Consider the following 22,596-nt stretch of genomic DNA (forward strand, 5'->3'; position numbering starts at 1 on the left):
TGGCTCCAGTCTTAATCTCCTTTGGGGAATCCACTGGTTGTTTCCCCACCCCCTGCTTTGAGCTTTGGGGACCCCTTGTTAAAAATATTATCTTTCCAAGGTTTGGTTTTTCTTTTTCGTAAATGTCGGGGCCACGCTTTTAAAGAGAACGGGATCCTCTCTCATCCTCCTGCGCTGGAGGCGTTTGAGGTCTCACTTGTGAGCGGGTTAGAGGAAGCGCTTTCCACCTGAAATGGGCTGTTTGGGGTGAATCAGCCCTATCCTCATCACAGATTAAGTGCTTTAAGATTTGATGATTGCTTTATTTTCCAAGTGTTCATTTGTTTAGAGAAGAGAGAAAATCGACACTAAGGAACCGGGAAGAAAGACATGTGAAAAAGGGAGATGAGGTTTTCATGTTTCTTAGACTACAGGTCCCATAATTCTCCATTCTGGGAGTCTCAGGACAGAGAGGCGCCTCTATGAGCTCGCCTGGGAGAAAGGCCTTAACTGGAAGGCTTTAAGGCTGAGCTTGGCCTAGTTCCGCCGAACTTCCTGTTCAGAAAGGAAGCTCCCAGCTGGCACTGGGGCAGGAACAGGAAGTTTGGGCCTAGCTAGGCCTAGCTCGGCTTCCAAGTCTTGCAGGGTGCGCAAGTCAAGTAGAACTCCTAGAAAGGAGAATGATGGGTTTGAGAGTCCAAGAAATCCCATCCCAAGTGAATCGGCAAGAATAATGCAGGTGTGGATGAGGACCTAGCAGTAGCCCCAGCGTCTGACATCTTGGCTCAGAAGTCGTCTTGGGTGCGAATGCTGGCGTTCACAATTTCCACGAATGACCCTTAATCAGAAGTTCAAGCCAGATAGCTCAGGGGTTTCGGGTTCTGGCTATGGAGCCAGAGGTTGGGAGTTCGAATCTGCCCCCCCGGGCCTCCCTAACGGGCTGGACTCGATGATCCGTAGGGTCCTTTCCAGCTCTGCCCTGCTAAGATGATGATATGATTATGATAATTAGGGTTGTAAAAGAGGACCGCTGTGCTTCTTGTCTGGACAAGCCCCGAGTCTGTTTATGACCTCAGCTGTAACATTACATCATTTCTGTCCTCTGAGGAGACTCTCTTGTCTGTTTTCAGCATCTTTGACCTGAAACAACAACCCACGGGCAACAAGGACTTAAGACCGCCTTGCCCGCCCACTTCCTTTCCCCTCCCCAGTTTAATTTTCGCCTGTTCAGAAGGGGAAGCGGATGGGTCTAAAAGAGGCGAGCAACCCATCCCTTGCTTTCAGTTTTTTTAAAGAATAGACCATTTCCCCCTCTATGCCACAGAGATTTTTTTTTTTGCTATGCCATGTGTATGTGTCACTAAATTGCACCCTTTGGGAAATGAAGAGCAGGGTCCCGTTCACGGGAATGCAAGATGGGGGGATCCCTTCCATTCTCTCTTCCCCCGCCCCCCGCTTGTTCCCGGATCCTTCTGCCAGTGGATTCCTCTCGGCCATGCGGAGACGGCTTCTTCTGCCTCCCTGGCTTGAAAAACTGGACGGTTTCTGACTCAGGGCCAGTGGAGGGAAAAACAGCTGCTCCCCTGTTTGTGATGGAGGCAGAGTTTTCCTCCAGGGACGGCAGAAAAGAGAGGCTGCCGAGGACATGCCTGGACACGCTTTGCGGAACAGGACACAAAAAGTCACTTGCAAAGCCAGGAGAGATCACGCACACAGCTTCCTTTTCCCATGCTCAACCACTCTAGCTGTTTTCTTACTGTGTGTTTTTATTTTTTTTAATTGCATTTTATATCCTGCACCCTGTCAGTCCCTTTTGAGGCAGCGTAGAATTGCCAGGCTCCCCCATGGCGCAGCGGTTAGAGCAGCTCCGATTAGACCTGGGTTCAAATCCCCCACTCGGTGGCGAAGCTTGCCGATTGGCCTTGGGCCCGTCAGGCTCCTCTTGGCCAGACCCTGCCTGGCAGTGGAAAGATAAAAGGGGAAAAGCCCCCGAGGTGGTCTTGAGCGAATGAGTGGAAACGGACATTGGCTGGCAACAGAGAAAGGTGGTACGGAATTAAGCTACATCGGGTGAAATAGGCATCAAGCAGAACCCAGATTTTAGTGAAAATCACCCCCGTGGGTCTTAGTTTGACATTTTCTTTCCTGTAATTTGACCAAGTCTCAAAAGTACTGTATTCAGTTAATTTTTTTTCTTTCTTGTAATTTGACCAGATCTCAAAATTCGTCATTAAAAATCTTCTTTCGTGTAAATCTCACCAAGTTGCAAAGTTCTTGGCTAAAAATCTTCTTGGGAATTGACCGAATCTTAAAGTTCGTAGTCAAAATTCTCTTTCTTGTAATCTGACCACATCTCGAACCTTCTTGTAATCTGACCAAGTCTCAGAGTTCTTAGTTTAAAAGCTTTTTTTTCTTGTCAATGGACAAAGTCTCAAAGTTCTTAGCTTTAAAAAAAAACCTGTCAATTTACAAGAAACAGGCACTATGAAAGTAAAACATGGGGCTTATCCTCACTTTTGCACCTCTTTACGGCAGGTTATGTTTAGCCTGGTTTCCAAAGAACTCAGAAAAGTTCCTCTTCTCTTTATCTTTTTTCGAGTCACTTGAGTCCTCAGCCAATGGCTATGGCAGCTAAGAATTCTGGGAGATGTAGGCCCCTAAAGGAACTTTTTCCAAGCCCATTTTCAAAGCCGGAAAAGTCTGTTTGAACCAGGAGACACAGGAGAGGCGTTTAAACAATATGGCCAGCTTTCCCCTGGTGACAGTCTGTCTGAGACGGTTTTTGCTTAAACAAAGAGCTGTTGCTTGTTGCTCTAAAATGTGTTCTCCATCTTGATTTTATTTACATTTGTGGTATAATGTTTGTTTCATTCTTTTAAAAGAGTTGCTCGATCTCTGTTTTGGGCTTTTTAAAAGGATGTCTATTGGATGATGTGAGTCGCCTTTTCAAGAGGAAGGCAATGTAATAAAATATAGTAAGTAAAGAAAGAAGCCAATAAAGACAGTGGCCACTTTGGGTCCTTTTCAGGAGAAAGGTGGGAGTAAAAAGGTTTTTAAATCAAGGAATAAAAGATAAAATTTAAATATGGCATTTCCTGCAAAGGGGATGTGTGTCCCTTTTTGGTTCCTCCTTTTGACGTTGTCTGCGTGTCCTCCTTTTTTGTGTGTCTTCTAAAAAACTTTTTATGGGGACCCCTAAAGATCCTTATACCCTCCTGCAGGGTCTGGATTTTGGAGATTTGTCAGGTTTGACCCGTCTGCTCTTCCTTATTTTTTTTGGAAGAGACTGGGGGGGGGAGACGAGCGATGCGCAAGCAGCCGGGGGCCCTAAAGCCGAGCGCCACCGAAGACCCAGCCGCCCTTGCATTGGAAGACGGAGCGTTGCCATTAATAATTATTATTAATAATTCAGCCGCCGGCCTCTTTCCCGGGAGGCCTCGTGGGACCAGCCAGAAGGCGTGGAAGAGGCCCAAGTTCCTACGCCTTGTTCCCCCTGGACACAGGGAGCGCATGATGTCCGTCTGCTGTGCATGCGCGCGGGCTGTGCGCGTGTGGGCCTCGTTTGCCAGGACGGGGGGGGGAGCTCAGCCTGATGGGAACCCCAGACAGATTAATCACATTATAAAAAACCCAACAACAACGGTGAAGCATGTCCCCGCTTTCTTCCCCCCCCAAAACCCCGTCTGCCGAGGCCATTGTGGTGCGCCTGACGACCGACCCCTCGACATATGGGCCTCATTGTTGCCTCACACGAGAGGGGTGACAACATGCTCCCCGCCAGGCGAAGCCCGCGACAGATTGGGTTTCCCCTCTTGGCTCCATCGACAGCTCCTTCGCCCTTTCTGTGCCCTCACCATCAGGTGGATTTTGGAGACCAAGGGAGGGGAAAAAAAGACGAGGGGAAAAAAAGCTGAGCGTCCTGGTGTAAAATCCCAGAACCCGGGAAGGCGAGGTCTGGATTCGACCTTGGAAACCCCAGAAAGAGGCTAGCTTTGGAGCCCGACAGGACTGTTCCTCAGGCCAGGCGTCACTGGCAGGGCGATGCCTTTATTAGCCCAGGAAAGACTTAAAAGGAGGCTAGCTTTCCCGCCTACCAAAAAACATTTTAATTAAAAGTTTTAGTAAGATGTGATATATAAAACCATGAAAGGGGGCCAGCTTTGGAGCCTGACAGGACTCTTCATCAAGCCAGACTTTCCAGGCAATGGGACACCTTTATTAGCCTCCTAAAGACTTAAAGAGAGGCTAGTTTTTTTAAAAATATAAAAACAAATCTTTAACAAAACATTAAAAGTTTTAATAAGGTGCAATATCTAAAACCATAAAAAGAAGCCAGCTTTTGAGGCCTACAGAGCTCTTCACCAGGTTGGGCTTGGCAGGAACTTCCACCATCACGGAGACCTGTTGGATTTTGAGGTGGGTGTGCTCCCTTTTTATCACGACGGACTGACCCCACACGGGGTCTCCTGAAATAATGGACCCCATACTTGGGATTATTTTAACCCCCACAATGGCGGAAAGGGTTCGAAATGGGACTGGCATGTTGGATCCATGTTGGATTTTTCTCCACGATCTTCTTCTGTCACAGGTCGAGAATCTCTCTGCTCCTTCCTGGCCTGTCCCTGTTTTGTCGTCACAACAGTCCTGCGAGGTAGGCTGGTTTGAGAGAGAAAGGGGAAAAAATGGCCCACTCCAGGTTGAGGGGAAAGTCTCCCAGGGCAGAAGAACAGAGTAATGGACCCAAATTTTAAAACGTAACAAGAGTGCTGTTGAGTCAGGCCTCTCCACTTCCTGAGAGTAAAGACCTTGTGTGTTTGTGTTGCATCCAGCTCTAAACAGGAAACACGTCTTTTTAAAAAAAATTCCCAAATGTTAAAACACCAGGAACAAAAACATTTAGAGCCTACAAATAAATAAATAAAGAGAAATCCTGCTTTTGGGCTCTTCTGCGCCCTTTTAATCCGTGAAGTCGTCCGGGTACCCCCTTGTGCTGTTTCTTTGACACCCCTCCAGGTCCACCTTCAAAACATCTGGCGCTTTTTTGGGGTGATGCTCAGACAAGATCTTGGGAAAATGCCGTTCCATCCTGAACACAGAATTGTGCCCCCTTTCCTGTTGCGTCTCCCATGGGGGGGTGTCATTTGAGTCGTGTTTTTAATTGGGAACCGGATGAAATGGGCTCTCTTCCAGGCCCCGCAGGTCTATGCTTTGATGCTATGGCTTTCCTCTCTCGACGCGGGGTTAGACTAGATGACCCCTAGGGATCCCCTCCAGCTTTATAATTCTATATTTCTGTTACTAGGCTGTCGCTGCTAGCAAACCATGCGTTCCAAATCGGCGTTCTGTCTTCCACGCTCAGCCTCCTCTCCCCCTCTCTCTGGCTCTCTAGCCATCCCATTAGATTGCTTTCCATGGGGAATTCTTGCGATTTTCCGAGGGCCCTGCCTGGCAGCTGCGGCCGAGGCAGCTGCGACTCCTTTGCTCCCGCCCGGCTTCTCCTAGGCTGAGTTTGCACTGCCCTCTGCCCGTGGCATGCAAGACTGCAGAGATGATGCCGGGGGTGAGAGAGGAGGAAAGCAAGGTGGGGTGTGTGTGTCTTTGATTTCGCTTCGGACTGAGATTCGGAAAGGCTGCCATGAAGGAATTAGAGAAGGGCCTCCAGAGTCTTGTATTACCAATCATTATGTATGGGTAGGAAAGCTGGACCATGAAGAAAGCGGATGGGGAGGAAAAAATAATTGAATCTTAGGAAAGGTGGGGCTGGAGGAGAGCTTTGTACATGCGCTGGACAGCCAGATAAGACAGACCAGTGGGTGCTAGGTCCAATCCAGCCTGAATTCTCTCTGGAGGTGAAGATGTTGAAGCTGAAATGGAAATTAATCTGCCAAAAGAAATGTTTTAATCTCCAAAGAGCTTCAAAGGGTTTTTGGTTCCTGCTTTTTTGTGTGTGTTTGTGCTGCTGCTGCAACACACCAGCGTTTGCTAGGACAAGGCGAAGCTTTGTCTAACAAGGAGAATCAGGGCTCCTCAAGGCCTGGATGGTGAGAATCCTCCCCTTTTGCAGGGGAAAATAAAAGTTTGGTAAGTAGTTGGATTCATGAGGGCAAGCGACATGCCCCCGGTGTGGTTCCCACCCCATGTTTATAGGGCAAAAATTGGGAATCGGACATTGTGGACAGTGTGGAAACTAGCTCAGACTCCTGTTTTTCCCTTGGTTCAGGGCTCCCGAGGAGGAGGAGATTATGATGATGGCAGCCTCCAAAACCCCATGGGAACATCAGGCAGAGAAGGTGTCAGAAAACCAAGAAGTCAAGATCTTGTGGGATTTCCGGATCTAAACCAAGAAACACCTTGAACACACACCAGATCTAGTAGTGATAGAATGAAGAAAGGTCTGGATCCTTGACCTTGAAATTCCCGGGGAGGCCGGAGTTGAAAAGAAAGAATTGGAAAAAACTAACTAAATACAGAGACCTGGCCATTGAAACATCTCGCTGGTGGATGAAGCACAACTCAGTGGTCCCTGTCGTCTTTGAGGCTTTGGGGAACCATATCAAGAAATTTCACCCTGTACTATAAGGAGCTGCAGATCTCAGAAAAATCGCACCATCAGGCCTATAAAAAAAGGCAATATTACGCAGGAACAGCATACATACTGTGCCAATATTTAACAGATACTTAGGTGTTTGATTAAAACTTGTATCCATTAGATGATACCAGTCAAATGTTTTTGTAATCTTGCTTGACTGTTTTTGGTCTTTTAAAAATATATAATAATCATCATATTAGACTGGCAGAGTGGGAAGGGACCCTGTGGGTCATCCAACTGAGCCCCCGTCAAGGAGGCACACGGGGGTGGGTGGGCAGAATTCGAACCCCCAACCTCTGAGCTCTCCAGCAGATTGTGACCCAGGAGTTTTTCTTTTCTCTCTCCCCCGCGCACCCCCCCCAATCCCAGCTCTTTGCCCCAACCGTTCAGGAGGCTGGGCGGATGGATGTCTGTACGGTTTGTCTTTATTAAAGTCAGAGGTGGTTATAGGAGACGGAGGCTCCTCTCTTTCGCCCAGGGTGGGGCATCAGGCGTCGTCTGGCGTGGGGCCCGCTCAGCGCTGGTTCTCTTTGGCCTTCTTGGCCATCCGTTTGTGGAGTTTGTGGAATTCCAACTTGAGAGAGGAGATTTTGCTGGGGCTCCTGCTGACAGCTGAGAGACAAAGAGAGGGTGGGGGGAAAATCAGGATCAGGCCCTCACTCGACATAGGAAACAACACTCGCACTGGGAGAAAAATCAGGTGTGTACACATCTTAAAGCTCAGGCACTTTGCAACGGGGACTACAAAACCCAAAATCCCCCAGCCAGCAGGATGTCTGGGGAATGTGTCCATGAGATGAATTCCACCCCCTCAAAGCTCTGGATTTTCCCTCTGTTGGATCAGAAGGGCCTAAATCCCGTTGTTTAGCCTTGGGATTTGCACTCGAGCAGGCCCACGGAATCCATGAATTCAAATGGGCCTCCTTGAATCAATGGGACGCACATAGGAGCAGACTCGTTCAACTATCAGAGTCCATGGGCCTACTTGGGTGCAAATTGTGATGCTAGGTGAATGTGCCATTTACAGGGAAGCTTAGACGCCTCCCTGAGACTCGGAGCAGCCTTATTGGCTTGGCTGCTCCGTCTCAAATATTGTGACAATCAGATGTTTTTCAGTGCTAGATAGATTCACGCTTCTAACGACGGGCTCTCTGTAACACATGGTTCCCTCCTGTGGCCTGTCTTTGCAAAGAGAAGACCTGTTTCGAGGGGTCCAGGAAAGAGAGGCGGGGCGCTGCCGCGGAGGCCTCATCCACCCCTGTTAGGATGAGGCCCGTGAGCTAAGATGCTCACCGTGCCCAGGGATGAGCACTGGAAGACGTGGCCCCTACAGGGGTGGCGCTTCTTACCTCTTTTGGACGAGTGGCTTCTTCGTGGCTTGCTCAGGGAGCTGGATCTTCTGAAAGGAGAACGTGGTCGGTCAGAACGGCCCTTCCCGCCACCTCTCCGCTCTTGACTTACCTTCGCTGCCACCTCCTGGGTCGTGAATGAATGACACGGACAGGAAGGGCTCACTTCGAAACAGGGGGACCCATCTACCAGCCGTTGTCATTGGACTCCGAATCCCATCTTCCCCCTGACCCCGTAGTACCGGATTTCTCAGGTACCTGTTGGCTACAGGTCGGTCCTTCGGCTTCTCCCCCTTGATGCCTTTGGGGGACACCCCAAACCTTTCTTGGGCCTGTTCTCCTTCTGATGGTGGAGGGGTCTCTGCTTCCAGGTTTCTTTCAGAGCCGGGCGAAGGGTTTGAAGTGGGGGGCGGGCCGCCGGCGAAGCTGAGGTTGGCGTATGGACTTTCTGAGGACTCGGACGGATTGCTGTTGCCTTGGTCTTCTTCTGCCACAGTGCTTAGTTTATCCAAAATGGTGCTCTCTGCATCCTGGGGTGGCGGGCCCGTCAAATCCTGGAAAGAGGAACGAGAGAGGATGCTTTTCAGATGGGGGGGGCACGTTGGTTTTATCAGGGGTGTTTGCTTCAGTTTTCCTCCCATGCTTGTGGACTTCGTTTAGGAGAACATCGTTCTTTTCGGCTGTAGCAGATTTTAGCGGATCCATTAACCTAGAAAGCGAGACATGTTCTAACTGAATTGGGAAGTTTGCTGAGTGTTTCACATACCATATTTTTCCATGTATAAGACTATACTTTTGTCTAAAATCCTTAGAATAAAAATTGAGGGTCGTCTTATACACGGAAGTAAGCTGAGGAGAGAGAGAGAGAAAAAAACAAGTGGAGGGGAAAGCAGGGATCAAAGTGATCCTGCAGGGATCCACTTGCTAAGCCCCACTTAGATTTCTTAATTTTGGGTTAAAAATTGGGGGGTGTCTTATACATGGGGGCGTCTTATACACGGAAATATATGGTAACTTGGGGTGGGTGGGTTTGGCCACCCACTTTTCTCGAGGGATCCGTTAGGCAGCTACAGGAGGGAAAGAAAGCTGTTGCAAAGGTGACAGGATCCCCACACAACAAAAGCCTGCGTAATTTCCTCCTCCCAAAGTCAGCGCTGAAGAGCAACAAAGTAAAAAACAGGAGGAATAGAAAGAGACGAGGATGTGGTCCTTCTTTTTCTGTGCCCGGACCGATCCTCCTCTCTTGGTTTTCTATTTGCCATTAGAAATGCCACCATCAGCCCCTTAGACTGGACCTACTGGGCAGGAAAGGTGTTAATCCACAAACCTGCTTTTTCTCGGGGGGGGGGGAGATTCCAACCACTAGGCACAACTCTCCATTGGCCTCAGCTGGACTTTATAACCTAGTTAGATGTCTACGTTTAACCTGCTTTAGTGACACGAATACTTGTCTGCTGAGCTAAAACAAGGGGCCTCAGCCCCTAATCCAGGACACTGGGCAGATGTATAAAGGTTCCGGTTGTTGATTTTTTTTTTCCCATACAGAGTGAGAAACAGGTGATATTTCCAGCTTGGTTTTGCCTCCGGATTTGGAATCTCCCTCTCGTGACTCGGAGAGACGCTGCTCAAGAAGTGTTTCTGGACCTTTTTCCTAAGTGCACGTGTCCAAGCAGGGATTCGAACCCAGGCCTCCAGAGTCCTGGTCTAGCCTTCTGAGAACGATTTTGGCCTTTCTAGTCCAGAAACACAACCCCCCTCCCTTTGATAATCAAAGAGAGGGATTAGAAGTGATTCCTTGATTTCCTCCTCCTCGCCCCACCAAAGAAAGTATGTGGGGGGGGGGGACGTCGTGGCCCTCGCCTCTGTTACCCAAAGAAACTCACCGCGACAGGGTGCAGGAGGGATTCTCCGGAACAAGGGGTGGCTAAAGATATCCAAGACTCTTTAGGGTCCGGGTCTGGGGGCTCCTGGCTGAACTTGGAGGGGGGCCGCAGAAGGTGGACGACTTTGACCCACGACTCAAAGTTGTCGGGCTGGTTGTCCAGCGAAGGGCAGAGCTGGAGGTAGAAGGTCCGGCCGGTGGCCATTTTGAAGCGCAACTGTTTTTTCTCCAGATCGTGGATGGAGATCTTGACAAAACACAGAGGAAAAAGCCTGGGGGGGGAAAAGGGGGGGTGAGAGAAAAGAGAGAGAGAGAAAACCTCATGGGGCGGATTGTGTGGGAGAGTTCTGAATCTCTGGTTCAAATTCCCCCAGACGTGCAAGGATTCCCAGAGCCGAATAGCTTCAAGCACCCCCAGATTAGTCCACTCCCTCTTTTGTCCCTCGTTAAACGGCGCTTGGAGTCTCAATAACTCACTCTGAGATAGGAGTAGGAGAAAGCATAAAAAGACTTCACTTCTTCCGATTGAACGGATCCAACAGCAAACTGAGAAACGTGACTGCTTTCAACAACACTCTGGGGGGGGGGGGAAAGCCACTGAGCGGAGAGGTGGGTCCGGAAGCAAGAAGGCACGATTGGCGAGCGCTGGATAGATTGACAGGCACCCCAACCCAGAAAAGGTCCCTCCCAGCCAAACCTATTAAAGACCGCATGCGAGGTTGCAAAAACTCCCAACAGATTGGCCGTAGTTGGGCCAGAGTCGGATCCTCAGCATAATCTTGTTTATTCAAGACCCTGGCTCTCCGAAGCCCACTGTGCTGCTTTGACAAGGCGGGTTCCAAGATTTAGATCTTTCAGCCGAATGGAGATCACAAAAATGGTTCTGAAAAGCACCGGCCATGGGACTTGCAATTTAAAAATTAGAAACCAGGCTTGCATGAACGGTTTAAATCTGAGTAGACCGATCGCCTGTTCACGAGGAGGAAGGAACAATATATCCCAGAATCCTCCAAGACAGGAACTGTGCTTGGTGGCAGGTTTGGGGGAGCTGTTGGTTGAGAACAGAAGAAGTTTTTCCAGCCTCTGGTTATCACAGATGCCTTCCGAAATCATTTTAGAAAAGATTTCATGCCTCCTTGGAAGGGAGAAGCAAGTGGGCGGCGAGTTCTAGAGCTTGGCTGGAGTTTGCTCGTTCTGCAGCTGAGGTCTCGCCAAGCTGCCCCAGAAGCTCAGCTGGTCTTGCAAAGAGTTTGGAGCAGATTTAGAAAACCCGGGGGGGGGGAGAGAACTGCTTTTGGAGGGGCTTGCTCCGTACTCCTGAGAGTTACCAGGAGAGGCTTCCTTTCAAAAGAGAGAGGGGGACACCCCCCACCCCCACCCCGACCCCTGAGATGAGAAAGAGAGATGGGGCCTCACCTGGTGAGTTCGAACCTTGCGTTTGGATAGCGGAACCGGGCCTGGTGGGGCGGCGGCTGTTCGTGAGGGAGGATCTGCCGGGCCATCAAGAGCACGTTGGGGAGTTTCAGCCCGGGGCTAGTGGCCGCAATGGCCACCCGCACCTGGCGGACTTGGTTGTGGACGTCCAGGGTGCCCCCTCGCTTGCCGACCTGGCGTGGGAAAGAAGAGCCGGCACAGAGACGTCACCGTAGGGGGTTAAGCCCTCCCCAGAAGAAACAGCCAGAGCTTGGGGGAAAAAGTTCTTCAGACTGATAACTTTCTCCCTGATGAAGCGTCCTGTGTGACTCGAAAGCTCGCCTTTTTTTATTTTAAAAAGGGTATTTTTTACAGTCCATCCTTAAAAAAAAGGTGAAACTAACCCTTCCTGTTTTGCTGACGTTTAATAATGCAGCAGCAGGGAAGACTGTGGGATTGTTATGATTTTGAATTAAAGGTGGTGGTTGTTTTCAATGGGTATCCTTTTGAGAATTTTGCAAGGTTTCCCCCGTTTCTCTCTGGGTTCTGCTTTTCCGAAAAGTCCTTTAGGGTTTCACGAACTCCGAGCTGAGAGCTGGCCAAGCCCCCTTTTTGGGCCACCCTGCCCTCATGGGGTCCGGAGGGGATGCAAACCCTCCCGTGGTCTCCTTTGGCTCTTCCCCCCCCCCGACCAAGCCTTTACCTGGACAAAGTCGCTTTCGAACATGGAGGCCCACTTGAAAAGGTTGTATTCTCCCGTGCGGAGCTGGCGCTGGAGCGGGCCCATGGCCGTGTTGAAGAGGCCTTGGCTGGCCACGGCTGGTGGGGTTTTAGACTTGGCCGTCGTCATCTTGTGGTTCCAGGCCTGCGTGGAAGTCAGGGCTAGCGGTTACAGCGGGAATGGGCTGGTGGTGCGGCAAGCAGGGAAGGCTGGGCCTTCGCAAGGGTTCAGCTTCACCTGTTGAATTTCGGGGTGTAAGGCTGCTAAACAAGAAGCACGTGGCTTCGTTTGAAGCACGGTTAGGGCTTCCGTGGCCCGATCAATGGGTCCCAGCTAGGACCACGCGTGGACTCACTCTAGATGTTCAAAAGGCTGTGCTTGACCATGAGAAAGCCTCCCTGCTGGTGACGGCAAGAACGCTGGGGGGGGTGTAAGTGGGAGGCCGTAGGATGAGAGGAAGAACCAACGTGAGATGGACAGACTCCCTCAAGGAAGCCCTGGACCTGGAGTTTGCAAGACCTGACCAGAGCTTTTAAAATCTGGGCCTTCCAGAGGTTGCGCACGAGGTGACCGGAAGTCCAAAAAGCAGATGGAGCCGAAAGGACATCGCCACCTCATGGGGGGGCTTTTGGAAAGTGCAGGAGCTGGCTAAGTGGAGGTCGGGGGGGGGGAATAGGGTGGCCATCCTGCCTGGATGATCTTCAGACCATCAGGTGGGGTGGCCATAGATGCCCGCGGGCCTCTTCAGGGCTCCCAAGCAGAGTGACCGGTGTGTGTGTGTGTGTTTTTCAGTTGGACACCCATTTAGATGGGGTGGGTGGTGAGCAGTGTTTGGAACCTCCCCCCACCTGAAAGGGGTCAGGGGCTCACCTGGGATTCTCACAGGTGTCCCGTCCTCTCTTGCTTGCCCCCCCCAGATGGTGCCCCTCTTTGGCTGGTCTTGATCCTCAGGGGGGAGAGGCCATTGTTTGATGTCATCGGTTCTTCTATGACGTCTCGCTCCGTCGCCACGGACCACCCTCGGGAGACCCACAGACAAGGACTGGGGTGGGGAGGCCCCTTGCCTTTCAGGGCCCAGTCCAACCCTTAGGCGGAGGGAGGCTGCGGCTTCAGGCGGTGGATCTCCTGGGGTGGGCGGGTGGCACCAAACCCCTGCGCTCCCCAGGGGAGCCTCTCCTACACACCCAATCTGGAGAGCCCCCCCCCCGTCATGGCCATCGCCGGTCTTGAAGTAAAGCCCCCACCCCCTGATTCGGCCATCTTCCGTACGTGGAACAGTGCCACGCTGCCTTGCCTTTTGCCTCAGGCGGCAAAATGTCTGGGGACGTCTGAGACCGATCTTCTGCACAAAACTGCTGTTGAGAAAAAAAGATAAAAGATAAAAAATCCAGCAACCCTACTGGAAAAAAAGAGGAGGGTTGGCTCTCTTGGTTTTTATATATGTTTCATGATTCTACTTCCATCGGGTCTTGAATTTTGGGTCGAGTTCCTTTCACTGGGTGGTCGAAGTGCCGAGACTCAAGAGAGGAGAATAGCTTCCAGTTCCCCGGAGTAGCTACCACCCCATTCTCATTCACGAGCACTTAAAGTCTCTGCAGCTCGCTCCCGAGAGACATTTGTTGGAGAGAGAAATGTACTTACGATTTTGAACAGATCAACAGCAAACAAAAACAACGACGTGGACTGCCAACGGAAATAAAGGTGCGCTCAGCCGAGAGGCAGGAGCGGATGATGGGTTTAGTGCTGGTTTGATTGACAGTCGCCCCAGTCCAGAAAAAAACCGCTCCCTGTCACTCATACTGAGTGGTCAGGAGACCAGATGGGCGGGGTATAAAATAAATAAAATAAAATAAAATAAACGGCATTCCTGTCACTCAAACGGCAGGCAGCCTCGGAGATTTCAAATAAAACTGCAACAGATCTTTCCTCCAAGACAGGAGGTGTGTGGGGGAAAGTGCTTTTAAAAAGCGATGGGAGTTTTTAAGATGCTATTTGAGGGTGGGGGGGGGGGGAAACTGACTTACGATGTGCAAGGTTTGTGGTTTAACTGTCTTTTTCTGGCGCTTACAAAGCTCACATTGAAAACCCGGGAATCGGAGGTTTTTACCTCCCAAGAAGCTTGGATGCCCAACATATATATATTATTTTAGGAGCCTGCAGTGGGAGGGAAAAACGGTGTTTCTTTTCAGAAAGATCTTTTTTAAAAAATTAGAGATTTCAGTTGATCAGGGTAAACCCTCTTGATTCAGGAATATAACTTCCTATTTATGACGGAAGATATGGGGGGAGGCAGTTAGTGCTTTGAGACCCTCTTGAATTACTTCGTTTTTTAAAAAAATGTCATTTAAGTGATTTCAAAAGGTGATGGATTGCTAGAGGTGGGGAAAGAGGTAGAAGAAATTTTGGGGAAATCTCAGGAGACTTTTAAAAGACGAGCCCATTTAGGGCAATGTTTTCCAAATGTTTGAGTGTCATTATTATTGAGAAAGGGTCACTTTTCCTACATCCCCTGACGATCATCATCCTTCCCCTTTAAAAAAAAAAATCAAGACGTGCTGTTTAAAAACAAATGCAAAAAAAAGGGCGAAGTTTTGAAAAAAATATTTTAAATTTGAAACCAACGTTCTTGCGACAAAAGGTTAATCAAAAGAGATCTACCGAAGAACGTGAAGTGGAGAAAAAAAAAAGTTCTTTTTTTGTTTTCTGTAGAAAAAAACTGAAAAATCTGATGGCCCTGCTTAGTTTTTGCCGCCCTCCCTGTCAAGGAGGCCCAGTGAGGGATTCGAACTCCGTACCTGTGGCTTCACAGAAAGAGACCTCAACTCCGGAGCCATCCAGCGGTCCTCTCCAGCATTGACTTTTTCGGACCCGGATCAGAGCCTACCTCGGAGAGCTGTTGTAAGGAAGGACAAGGACCTGTGAAGGGGGGGCTTTCCTGGAAGCGCCCCCGTTTCTTCATTTAGAGCTTGTATGGACTGATGGAATTCTGCCCCATAATAATAATAATAATAATAATAATAATAATAATAATAATAATAATAATAATAATAATAATAATAATAATAATAATAATAATAATAATAATAATAATAGCAGCATCTGCAATTTGGATTCCTGTTTCAAGACGAGAAACCAGGATAAAATCCAAAATGCGGACATTGGCTCCATCTAGCGGGAGGCACCAAGGTTTCTGCTTTGGAAACTCATACCAAACAATGCAATTCATCTTGCCTTTTGTCACTGATTTCAAAAACAGCGTTTTGTTCCACCCAAATTAAGAGGGCAGCTAGTTAGGAGTGGAACCTCCAGGTTCAGGGGTAGTTCACCTGTGAAGTCCAGAGGCTGAATAACCCACGAAAGGGAGGCCGAGGGGTGGCTGGACCTGCCACCTTGTTTTTAACAGGTGAACCAGAACCTTCTACAACATAGAGGTTTCCGGTGTTCAAATTCCAACATCCCCTACCAGCGTTGGAATTAGTTCAGGATGATGGGAGCTGTGATCTCACAAGGCCTGGAGGGGTTAGCTCCACCCTTTCACATAGAAGCGAGGTCTTGAGTTTCAGCTCAAGGTTGCCAGCTGACCAGATAAAGCCAGCTCTTCCGCCTTCAAAAGCGGGGCTCAAGATAAAACGGGTTGCAGATTAGAAGGTAAACATTAGAGGTGCTTAGTGGTGCTTGCACACCCGTGGCTGCTAGAGACAGAGGAGGAGAAGCCAAGGAAAATGTTGGCAACTCTTGTTGCAACAGCTGTACAGGAGCAGCCACCAGGAAAAATGTTGGCAACCATCGCATGCTCCATCCAAAGCAAATGGAGAAGGCTTTTTCCTTGTGAGATCTTTATCCCCACCTCCTCCCCTTTTAAGACCAAGTGGGTCACTTGCAGAAGCCATCCGTGGGGCCTGGAGGGAGGGGGTGTGCGTGCAGCCAGATAGGCTGGTTTGGGGAAGAGGGCAACCCCCCCTTGCCCTCCTTTGAATGGAAGGGGGAAGGGGTGCACAGGCTTGCACTAATTCGGGCTGAAGGATGATGAATGAGGACGTGGGGGAGGAAGGAAGGCCACTTTGCTAGCCCTTCTCTACCCACTGAGAGTCCGAAGCCACAGGCAGAGGCCAGGAAATACTCCCCCCCCACCTCTCCTCCCCCCCCCCAGCAAGCCAGCCCCGATGGTGGGGAGACTGGTTTCCCCTTTGGGAGGGTGGCCACCTACCCTGGGGGTGGCGGGGGCGAGGGAGGGGGGAAAAGCCTTTTAGAGGCATCTGAACTTTCTTCAAGCCTCCTCCTTCCGGAGCACTCTACCTGTGCTTCCTCCCGGCCCGCAGGTCGGCCCATGGGATTTGTAGTACCCATGCCTGTGGGGAGAAACCAATGAGAGGACGAAGAGGAAGCCCGGCTGCGTCCGTCACGCCTGGCAGAGGCCCGGAGCATAATGGGAGCTGGCAGCTGGAGGCTGCCCGCTTGACCAGGGATGGCAGAATGACCGCGCCACTGAACCTTTGGGGGAATAATCTCATTAGCTGAGTGGGTGGCATTTGGGAGGGGGGGAAGCACCGGGCGGAAATTCAGCCTCCATGAGAGGAAGGGGCTGCTGGGCAAGGGGGGGGTTGTGAAGGCGGAAAAGAGGCCCCGTCCAGGATGAGATCAGGGCTGGGCTCGGAGGAGAGAGGGAGACCCATGCGGTCCTTTGAGGCTGGAGAGGGTCCCTCGGGTTGGGGGTGAAAGGGAGACCCATGAGCCAGCCCCCCCAAAAAAGAGGAGGGCCGCTGTCACAAACACCTGGGTCCCCCTGACGAGGAATGGGGGGGTTGAGGAAAAGCAGCCATGACGGCTGTGTTTGGAAGAAGAACATTACAATGGGTGGCTTGAAGAGGTGGATGATGGTGGCGGTAGTACTAATAACAGACTTCCAGCAGAGCTGGAAGGAACGAAGCATCCCCTGAAATCTGAGCCATCACTCCTGCGACACTTTGCAACCTCAGTGGCAGCTCACAGGACTGAAGAGACCTGTTGGACTTCTGCCTTCTGCACCGTGGTGAAGAAGGATGCAGGAGCTGGTCGGCGATTTTTGCAACCTCGCATGATGCCTTTCGCAGGTGTGGCTGGGGGTGACCGTCCATGGATCGGCCGTAGCCAATCATTCCCTCCTGTCTTTGATTTCAGAGAGAGTCCCGCCTCTCTGCTCGGTGTCTTTTTCCTCTCTTTTCAGTCTGTTGCCAGTCAGTCCGTCTGTTGGTGTCTTTTGTCGAAAGCAGTCGTGTTGGTCAGTTTGCTGGTTAATCGTTTCATAATTGTAAGTCAAGAAAATGGTTTTTATGCTTCCTCTTACTAAGGTCTTGAGATGACTTTAAGTGCAAGTGGATGAGAAAAAAAGGGGTGGACCAATCTGGCGGAACTTAGGAGCTATTCTGCACTTCTGCTGTGCAGCTACAGGAATTTAACCAGAAATCCAAAGTTCTGCCGCTGGAACCTTATTTTCCATTCCCCATGAGGACTTCCCCTGAAGACTGTGGTTTTCACCCTCTCTGGTCTAGAAACAGCTTGGTTTCAACATCTAATCCCTTATGAGGGGAGTTATTCTTCTTCTTAGAAACCTATTTCGAAATTGTCACAATCTGAGGATAGGCCAGGAGGACTGGACTTGCCCACGGTCAGGCGCGAAACAGCAGGCTGCGCGTCGCGTGGATGTTGCGTGATGCCTTAGGGTGTGTGATGCCTAGAAAGACCATATTTTGATGGAAGCGAGGTTGGAAGAGAGCATCTGGCTGAAAGAAGAAGGAGAATTAGAACAACTTCTAATTTATTTTATTATTTTATGGGGCTACCTTGCTTCCCCCCCTACACTTGGGGAAAATGGGGCCAGGGGACCAGAAACTGGTCCCCAAAAGGGCAGTAGGCGTGTATAACGAAGGACATGCGACATCAAAACGAAAAGAATGAAGGGCCCCATATGACCTGGACCCTTCAAACGACCAATCTCTTGACTCACCCGTTAGAAACGTGTCTGCTCAAGTCAGGAATGGCAAACGGCCGTCAAAAAAGGCAGAACAATTTTTTTCAACAAAAAAAATCTCCTGAGCCTTCAAGAATACAATCTCCTGAATGTTTATACAAACCGGCATATTTAGGTCCTGATGGATCCAGGAAAAGAGGGACTCTAAGTTTCCTCCTCGGTTCCCTGTAGGTGGGAGGATTTGAATCCAGGTCTCATTGACTGTCCATTTTGTATTTTCTGTCTCTTCCGGGGGGGGGGCTTTTTCGGGGAATGGTGGAGGAAGAAATTCCAGATTTTAAGGAAAAAAAAACCTTTGGCAAATCCTGTCTGGGTAGAAAAAGAAGCCACATTCTTGTATCTTGGGGTGAAATACAGCGATGGCATGGCCTCCCCCTTTGGACCCACGCGTGAAGCCCTTACTCCTGAGTAAACGTCCATGCACTGGACCTGGCTGCAGGAGTTTGTTGCATGGACCGCCTTAATGTTTTGAAATGTAGCGGTCATGAATGCATCTGGGAAATACATTTATAGGAAAAAAGGAGTTGTTTATTATTATTATTATTATTATTATTATTATTATTATTATTATTATTATTATTATTATTATTATTATTATTATTATTATTATTATTATTATTATTATTATTATTATTATATTTAAGTCTCATGTTAAAATCCCCAAAGACGGAGGAGCGGCTAACCTGGTGGATCAAACTACAACTCCCATAATCCTTCACAGCTGGGAATTCTGGGAGCTACAGATCTGGGGGGAAAAAAGAGGAAGTTTTCTCATCTCTGGATACATTTATTTATTTGCAGTGCTTTAGCTGCTACAAAATGTAGCAATAGAACTAGAAAGTCACATCTCAATTATAAATAGCAATCACACAGTAACATTCTAACAGAGGGAAACATTGGGAGAGATTAAAAAGAAAAACACACTCTGGTTAACATTAGAACTCAGAAGGATTTAATTTTTTTTTTAAAAAAAGAAGGAAAATGCATTAATTGTGGGCATCTAGCTTAAGAATCACTGATGTGTTTGCAGGAGATGGAGTTCCTTAAGGGGGAAGGTGAGATACAAATGTAGCCACCTGACCTACACACAAATGATAAATATTATAGTAAATGGGGATGCATCGCATCAGCCTGCAGGATAATATTAACAAATAATAAATTAACAGATCGCATTAGCAAATAAATATGATAAAATAAGTATTTATTTCTAGCAAGTAAATATTTATATAGTAGAATAAGTATTTATTTATACACATTGAAATATTTGGAGGTCACTTAGTGGGAAGTTCGCCACAAGGGCGACTTGATAGTATGTAACAATAGAAAATAAATAAGAAATAATGAAATAAAATTGTACTTATTGGAGTCACCCGGAGTTTGTTAGCGTTTCTTTTTGGAGGGACGGCTCCTGGTGCCTTGACCAGTCCTAATTTCTTGTTTCACTCATCAAAACTGAGGTTTTTTTAAAAAAATCCCACACACTCAGATCTCAGTTTATCTAAAAAGAAAGCAAAAGTTTTTTTTCTCCCCCGCCCGCTCCGGTTTCGGGCGGCCTCTCCCGTCACCGTCAACCGTAAAATTAATGGGCCGGAGAAAGCGGCGGCGGCGGCGGGCGTGAAGCGCGGAGAGAGGAAGAGCCGAGGCGCTGGGAACTTCGCGGCGGAGACAATGGAAGCGCCGGAGGGAGGGGCGCGCGGGCCCGGGAACAGCCGCGGAGCGTCCGCGGGTTCGAATCCGCCTCGGTTCACACGCCGGGAGAAGCCGGAGGGGAGCGGCCGGGGTTTGTGTGGGATTTTTTTCTTCTTTCCCTTTGCTTTTTAATTTTCCCCCCTTTTGTTTTGCAACGATTTCTCACCTTTGCAAAAGCGAGGCGGCTGAGAGCGGTTGGCTCCCGCGTGCTGCTGCTGCTTCCTTCTGATCCTCCATTTTCAAATTGGGATTTTATTAATTTTTTTTCCTTTTTTTTGCTCCTGATTTTTTCCCCCCTTTCCCTCCCCCTTCTCTCTCTTTTTTTGCAATTGCATGGAAAGCGGAAGGAGACGCCCCTGAGAGAGAGAAATTGAGAGACAGCGGCGGTTTTATTATTATATTTTTTTAAAAAAAAAAGAGAAATTGGAAATTTGCAAGCAGTTTGGGCGTTCGGGCCGGAAGGGAACAAAAGCCAGGGGAGGAAGAGACCCGAAAAGGCGAATCCCTGGTCCAGCTGCCTTCATTTTGCACCGCCCAGCCCGGAGCAACAGGATCGCACCCAAGCTGCTGCAATGGTAAATGTGCGCCTCGCTCTTCCTTTTGTTTCAAGGCGGGTGGGGGGCATTTCTCCTTTCTCCCCTTCTTTTAAATTAAAAAAAAACAAATCTGGAATCCAGGGATTCCTGCGGACCCGAGGCGACCTCGAGGAGGGGCTGGGATCCTTTTGCAAAAAAAAGAAAATAATTCAGGAGGGGGGGTGGAAGAGAGATTGCAAAGAGAGCTGAGGACCGCTTGCAGGATCGGGGCCCTCCTCTCTTAACCCCTTGTGGGGGGGGCGAGGAGGAGGAGGAGGAAGGCGTGGTTGCAATCCTGAAATAGCATTTCCGTCTTCTCTCTCCTCGACCCCCCCCCCCCCCAATTTGCCTCTTGCAGGTTGCAGGGAAGAATAGCCCCCCCACCAGAAAAAAAGGTGCTCCCCCTATACGTGGAGGTGGAGGAGACGGGGGGGGCGGCATGGGGAGCTTTCCTGGCCCTGGGAGGTGTGGGTTGCAATGTTTTTTACCCTCTGCCCCCCCCGGGAGGGGGAAAAATCGATCCTAAAAGGGGTTTGTAGGTTTTCTGGGGGGCGTTTGGAGTTTTCATCTCTGCTTGGTTCTCCTGTCCGTGTGGGTTTCAATCCCTTCTTCCTTTCTGTGTCCCTGCTAAGGGGGGGGGGCATGAAGGGTGGAGAAGGGGGAGACGACCCTCCCCTGGCAAGGGAGGATCGGGACCTCCTTACCCCCAGCTGGGTGGAAGGCCGAAAGCAGGGCGTGCAGGACTGCCTGGGGGGGGGGGCTGGTGGAGCTACTTGACCGGGTTGGCAGGATCGGACCCTCCTCGCTCGCTCCCCCCCCTTTGGCCCTGGTTGGGACTGGAAAGGGGCTTCTCCCGGGTGGCCCCTTGCCAAAGGCCGCTAGCCTGTTCCCCCCCCAAAGGATCGCCACGAGGCCCCCTCCCCGGAGACTGGCAGGGTGTGTGTTTGCCTGTGTGTGTGTGTGTGTGGGGGGGTCAGCCCCAGGTGAAGGCAACTCCGGGCTCACCGGTTCCCCCCTTCCCGGTGTTGAGAATCTCCTGGTCCTTCCTCATCTGCCCTTTTTGCCTCTCTGCCGAAGCGTTCTGTGGGGATCCTGAAGCTTGCACAGTTTCATGCCATTGCAGTCTGTGGTTCAGAGGGCATTGCCTCTGGCTGGGGTTTCTGTCTTGTTCTCCTGTCGTGGACATCCATTTTATTTATTTATTTATTTATTTTTGCATCCTTCAGAAGAGACACGAAAGAGGAGACGAGGGAAGCAGCGTGGCCGCCCTTGGGTGGGCAAAGAGGGGGCACCTCCTGGCAGACCTGGGTCTGTTTTGCCCAAATGCCCAGATCCCTAAAGCCAAGCGCTAGGCCTTGCCAGAGGAACACCCCCCCCCCCCGTGAAATCAACAAGATTCATTTGTTAATAGCTGCCAAAGAGGTGTAGTCTTAATTCCCATCTCAGCCTTGTTTGGGTGGCTCTGACTGGCATCATCATCATGATCTCACCATAGTTCTGGGCTGGATTCATGCTTGGAGAGCCTGGGGATTTGAAAGCAGGCGCCGGCCTTCGGTTGGACCCCTAACCTTGCCTAGGCTCATCATCCCTCACCTAATATCTCTGGCACAAGCTGGCAGCCGCACCTCTCTGGAATTTCAGCCGGGGATCCCCCCCACTCCCGGGGGGGGCTGGCAATGGCTTGAACCGTCTAGGCGTGGCGCCGGACCTCTGACTTTGGCCGGGACCCCCTCCTCGCAGGCCCTACGCAAGTTGGCTTCAATGGGTTCTACTCCGGTGAAAAATGGCCTCGAACTCGGTCTCTGGGGGCACGTGAAAGCAGGGGTCAAGGTGCCTTCTGCGTCGTGCGGATGCCCGATTGGTCCAGGAATTTTGGCCCCGGTTTCTCTGGCTGTGGAGACCGCCATGCAGAGATCCTCCCGTGGGTGCTCCTAGGATGGCCGTGGGTGGTTTTGCACCTGCAGCCGAACAGCGATGGGGGTTTTCCCTCCCGGAGTTGCCTTCTGGCTCCTTCGGCCCCGTATTTCACCCACCAAATCCTCTTTCAACCCTGGACAATCCTTTCAAGCCGAGGCCTGGCCTCTCTCCCACCGCCCTCGCCTTTGCCACCTTATAAACCTCTCAGCCCTTGGCTTGCGCCTGCTCCCCTCTTCCCGATCTCCCCCCCCCCCACCAGGAGGAGACCCTCTCGAATTTGGAATGGGGCATTCACCCCCTTGTCTCCTTGCTCGCCCCCCCCTCGCCTGCAACCTTGTGGGCTTTTTTTGTTCCTGTGCGGCTTCGAAGGTCAACTCTTTTGCTCTCTGCTGGGGGGGGAAGCTTGTTCTGTCCCCCCCCACCCAGTGCCTGCTTGCCTTTTAGGTGCCTTTTCCTCCCTGCCCAAACCGAGAGG

The 22,596-nt window shown here is 50.2% G+C and overlaps 2 protein-coding genes and 1 long non-coding RNA gene across 5 annotated transcripts in view; 1 reads left to right on the top strand and 2 right to left on the bottom strand.

The window, feature by feature from the left end:
* VANGL2 (VANGL planar cell polarity protein 2) overlaps window positions 1-22,596 on the top strand; it is a 55,284-nt gene that overhangs the window by 2,218 nt on the left and 30,470 nt on the right. Inside the window, exon 1 of one of the 3 annotated variants that reach the window (XM_020810275.3) lies at window positions 19,590-20,204. The exons of 1 other annotated variant lie outside the window; for it this stretch is intronic. The gene's annotated coding sequence lies outside the window, so the exon portion shown is untranslated. Of the gene's footprint in view, window positions 1-19,589; window positions 20,205-20,498; window positions 20,600-22,596 lie in introns of those variants that run through there. One more of the 3 variants, XM_078382121.1, reaches the window with a different exon arrangement.
* LOC110088141 (Golgi-associated RAB2B interactor protein 3) lies at window positions 6,972-14,860 on the bottom strand. The gene is made up of 7 exons (XM_072983954.2): window positions 14,729-14,860; window positions 11,916-12,077; window positions 11,216-11,406; window positions 9,801-10,071; window positions 8,176-8,471; window positions 7,918-7,967; window positions 6,972-7,180 (listed from the first exon to the last, which is right to left on the bottom strand). The coding sequence occupies exons 1-7, from the start codon at window positions 14,765-14,767 to the stop codon at window positions 7,083-7,085; spliced, it is 1,107 nt and encodes a 368-aa protein (XP_072840055.2). The 5' UTR covers window positions 14,768-14,860; the 3' UTR covers window positions 6,972-7,082.
* Window positions 16,993-19,894, bottom strand: LOC144584904 (uncharacterized). Its single transcript, XR_013539384.1, has 2 exons — window positions 19,796-19,894; window positions 16,993-17,692 (listed from the first exon to the last, which is right to left on the bottom strand). It is a non-coding gene; the product is annotated as an uncharacterized LOC144584904 (long non-coding RNA).

Source organism: Pogona vitticeps, chromosome 15 (assembly GCF_051106095.1).
Source record: "Pogona vitticeps strain Pit_001003342236 chromosome 15, PviZW2.1, whole genome shotgun sequence".
In the NCBI taxonomy this organism is placed as follows: domain Eukaryota; kingdom Metazoa; phylum Chordata; class Lepidosauria; order Squamata; family Agamidae; genus Pogona; species Pogona vitticeps.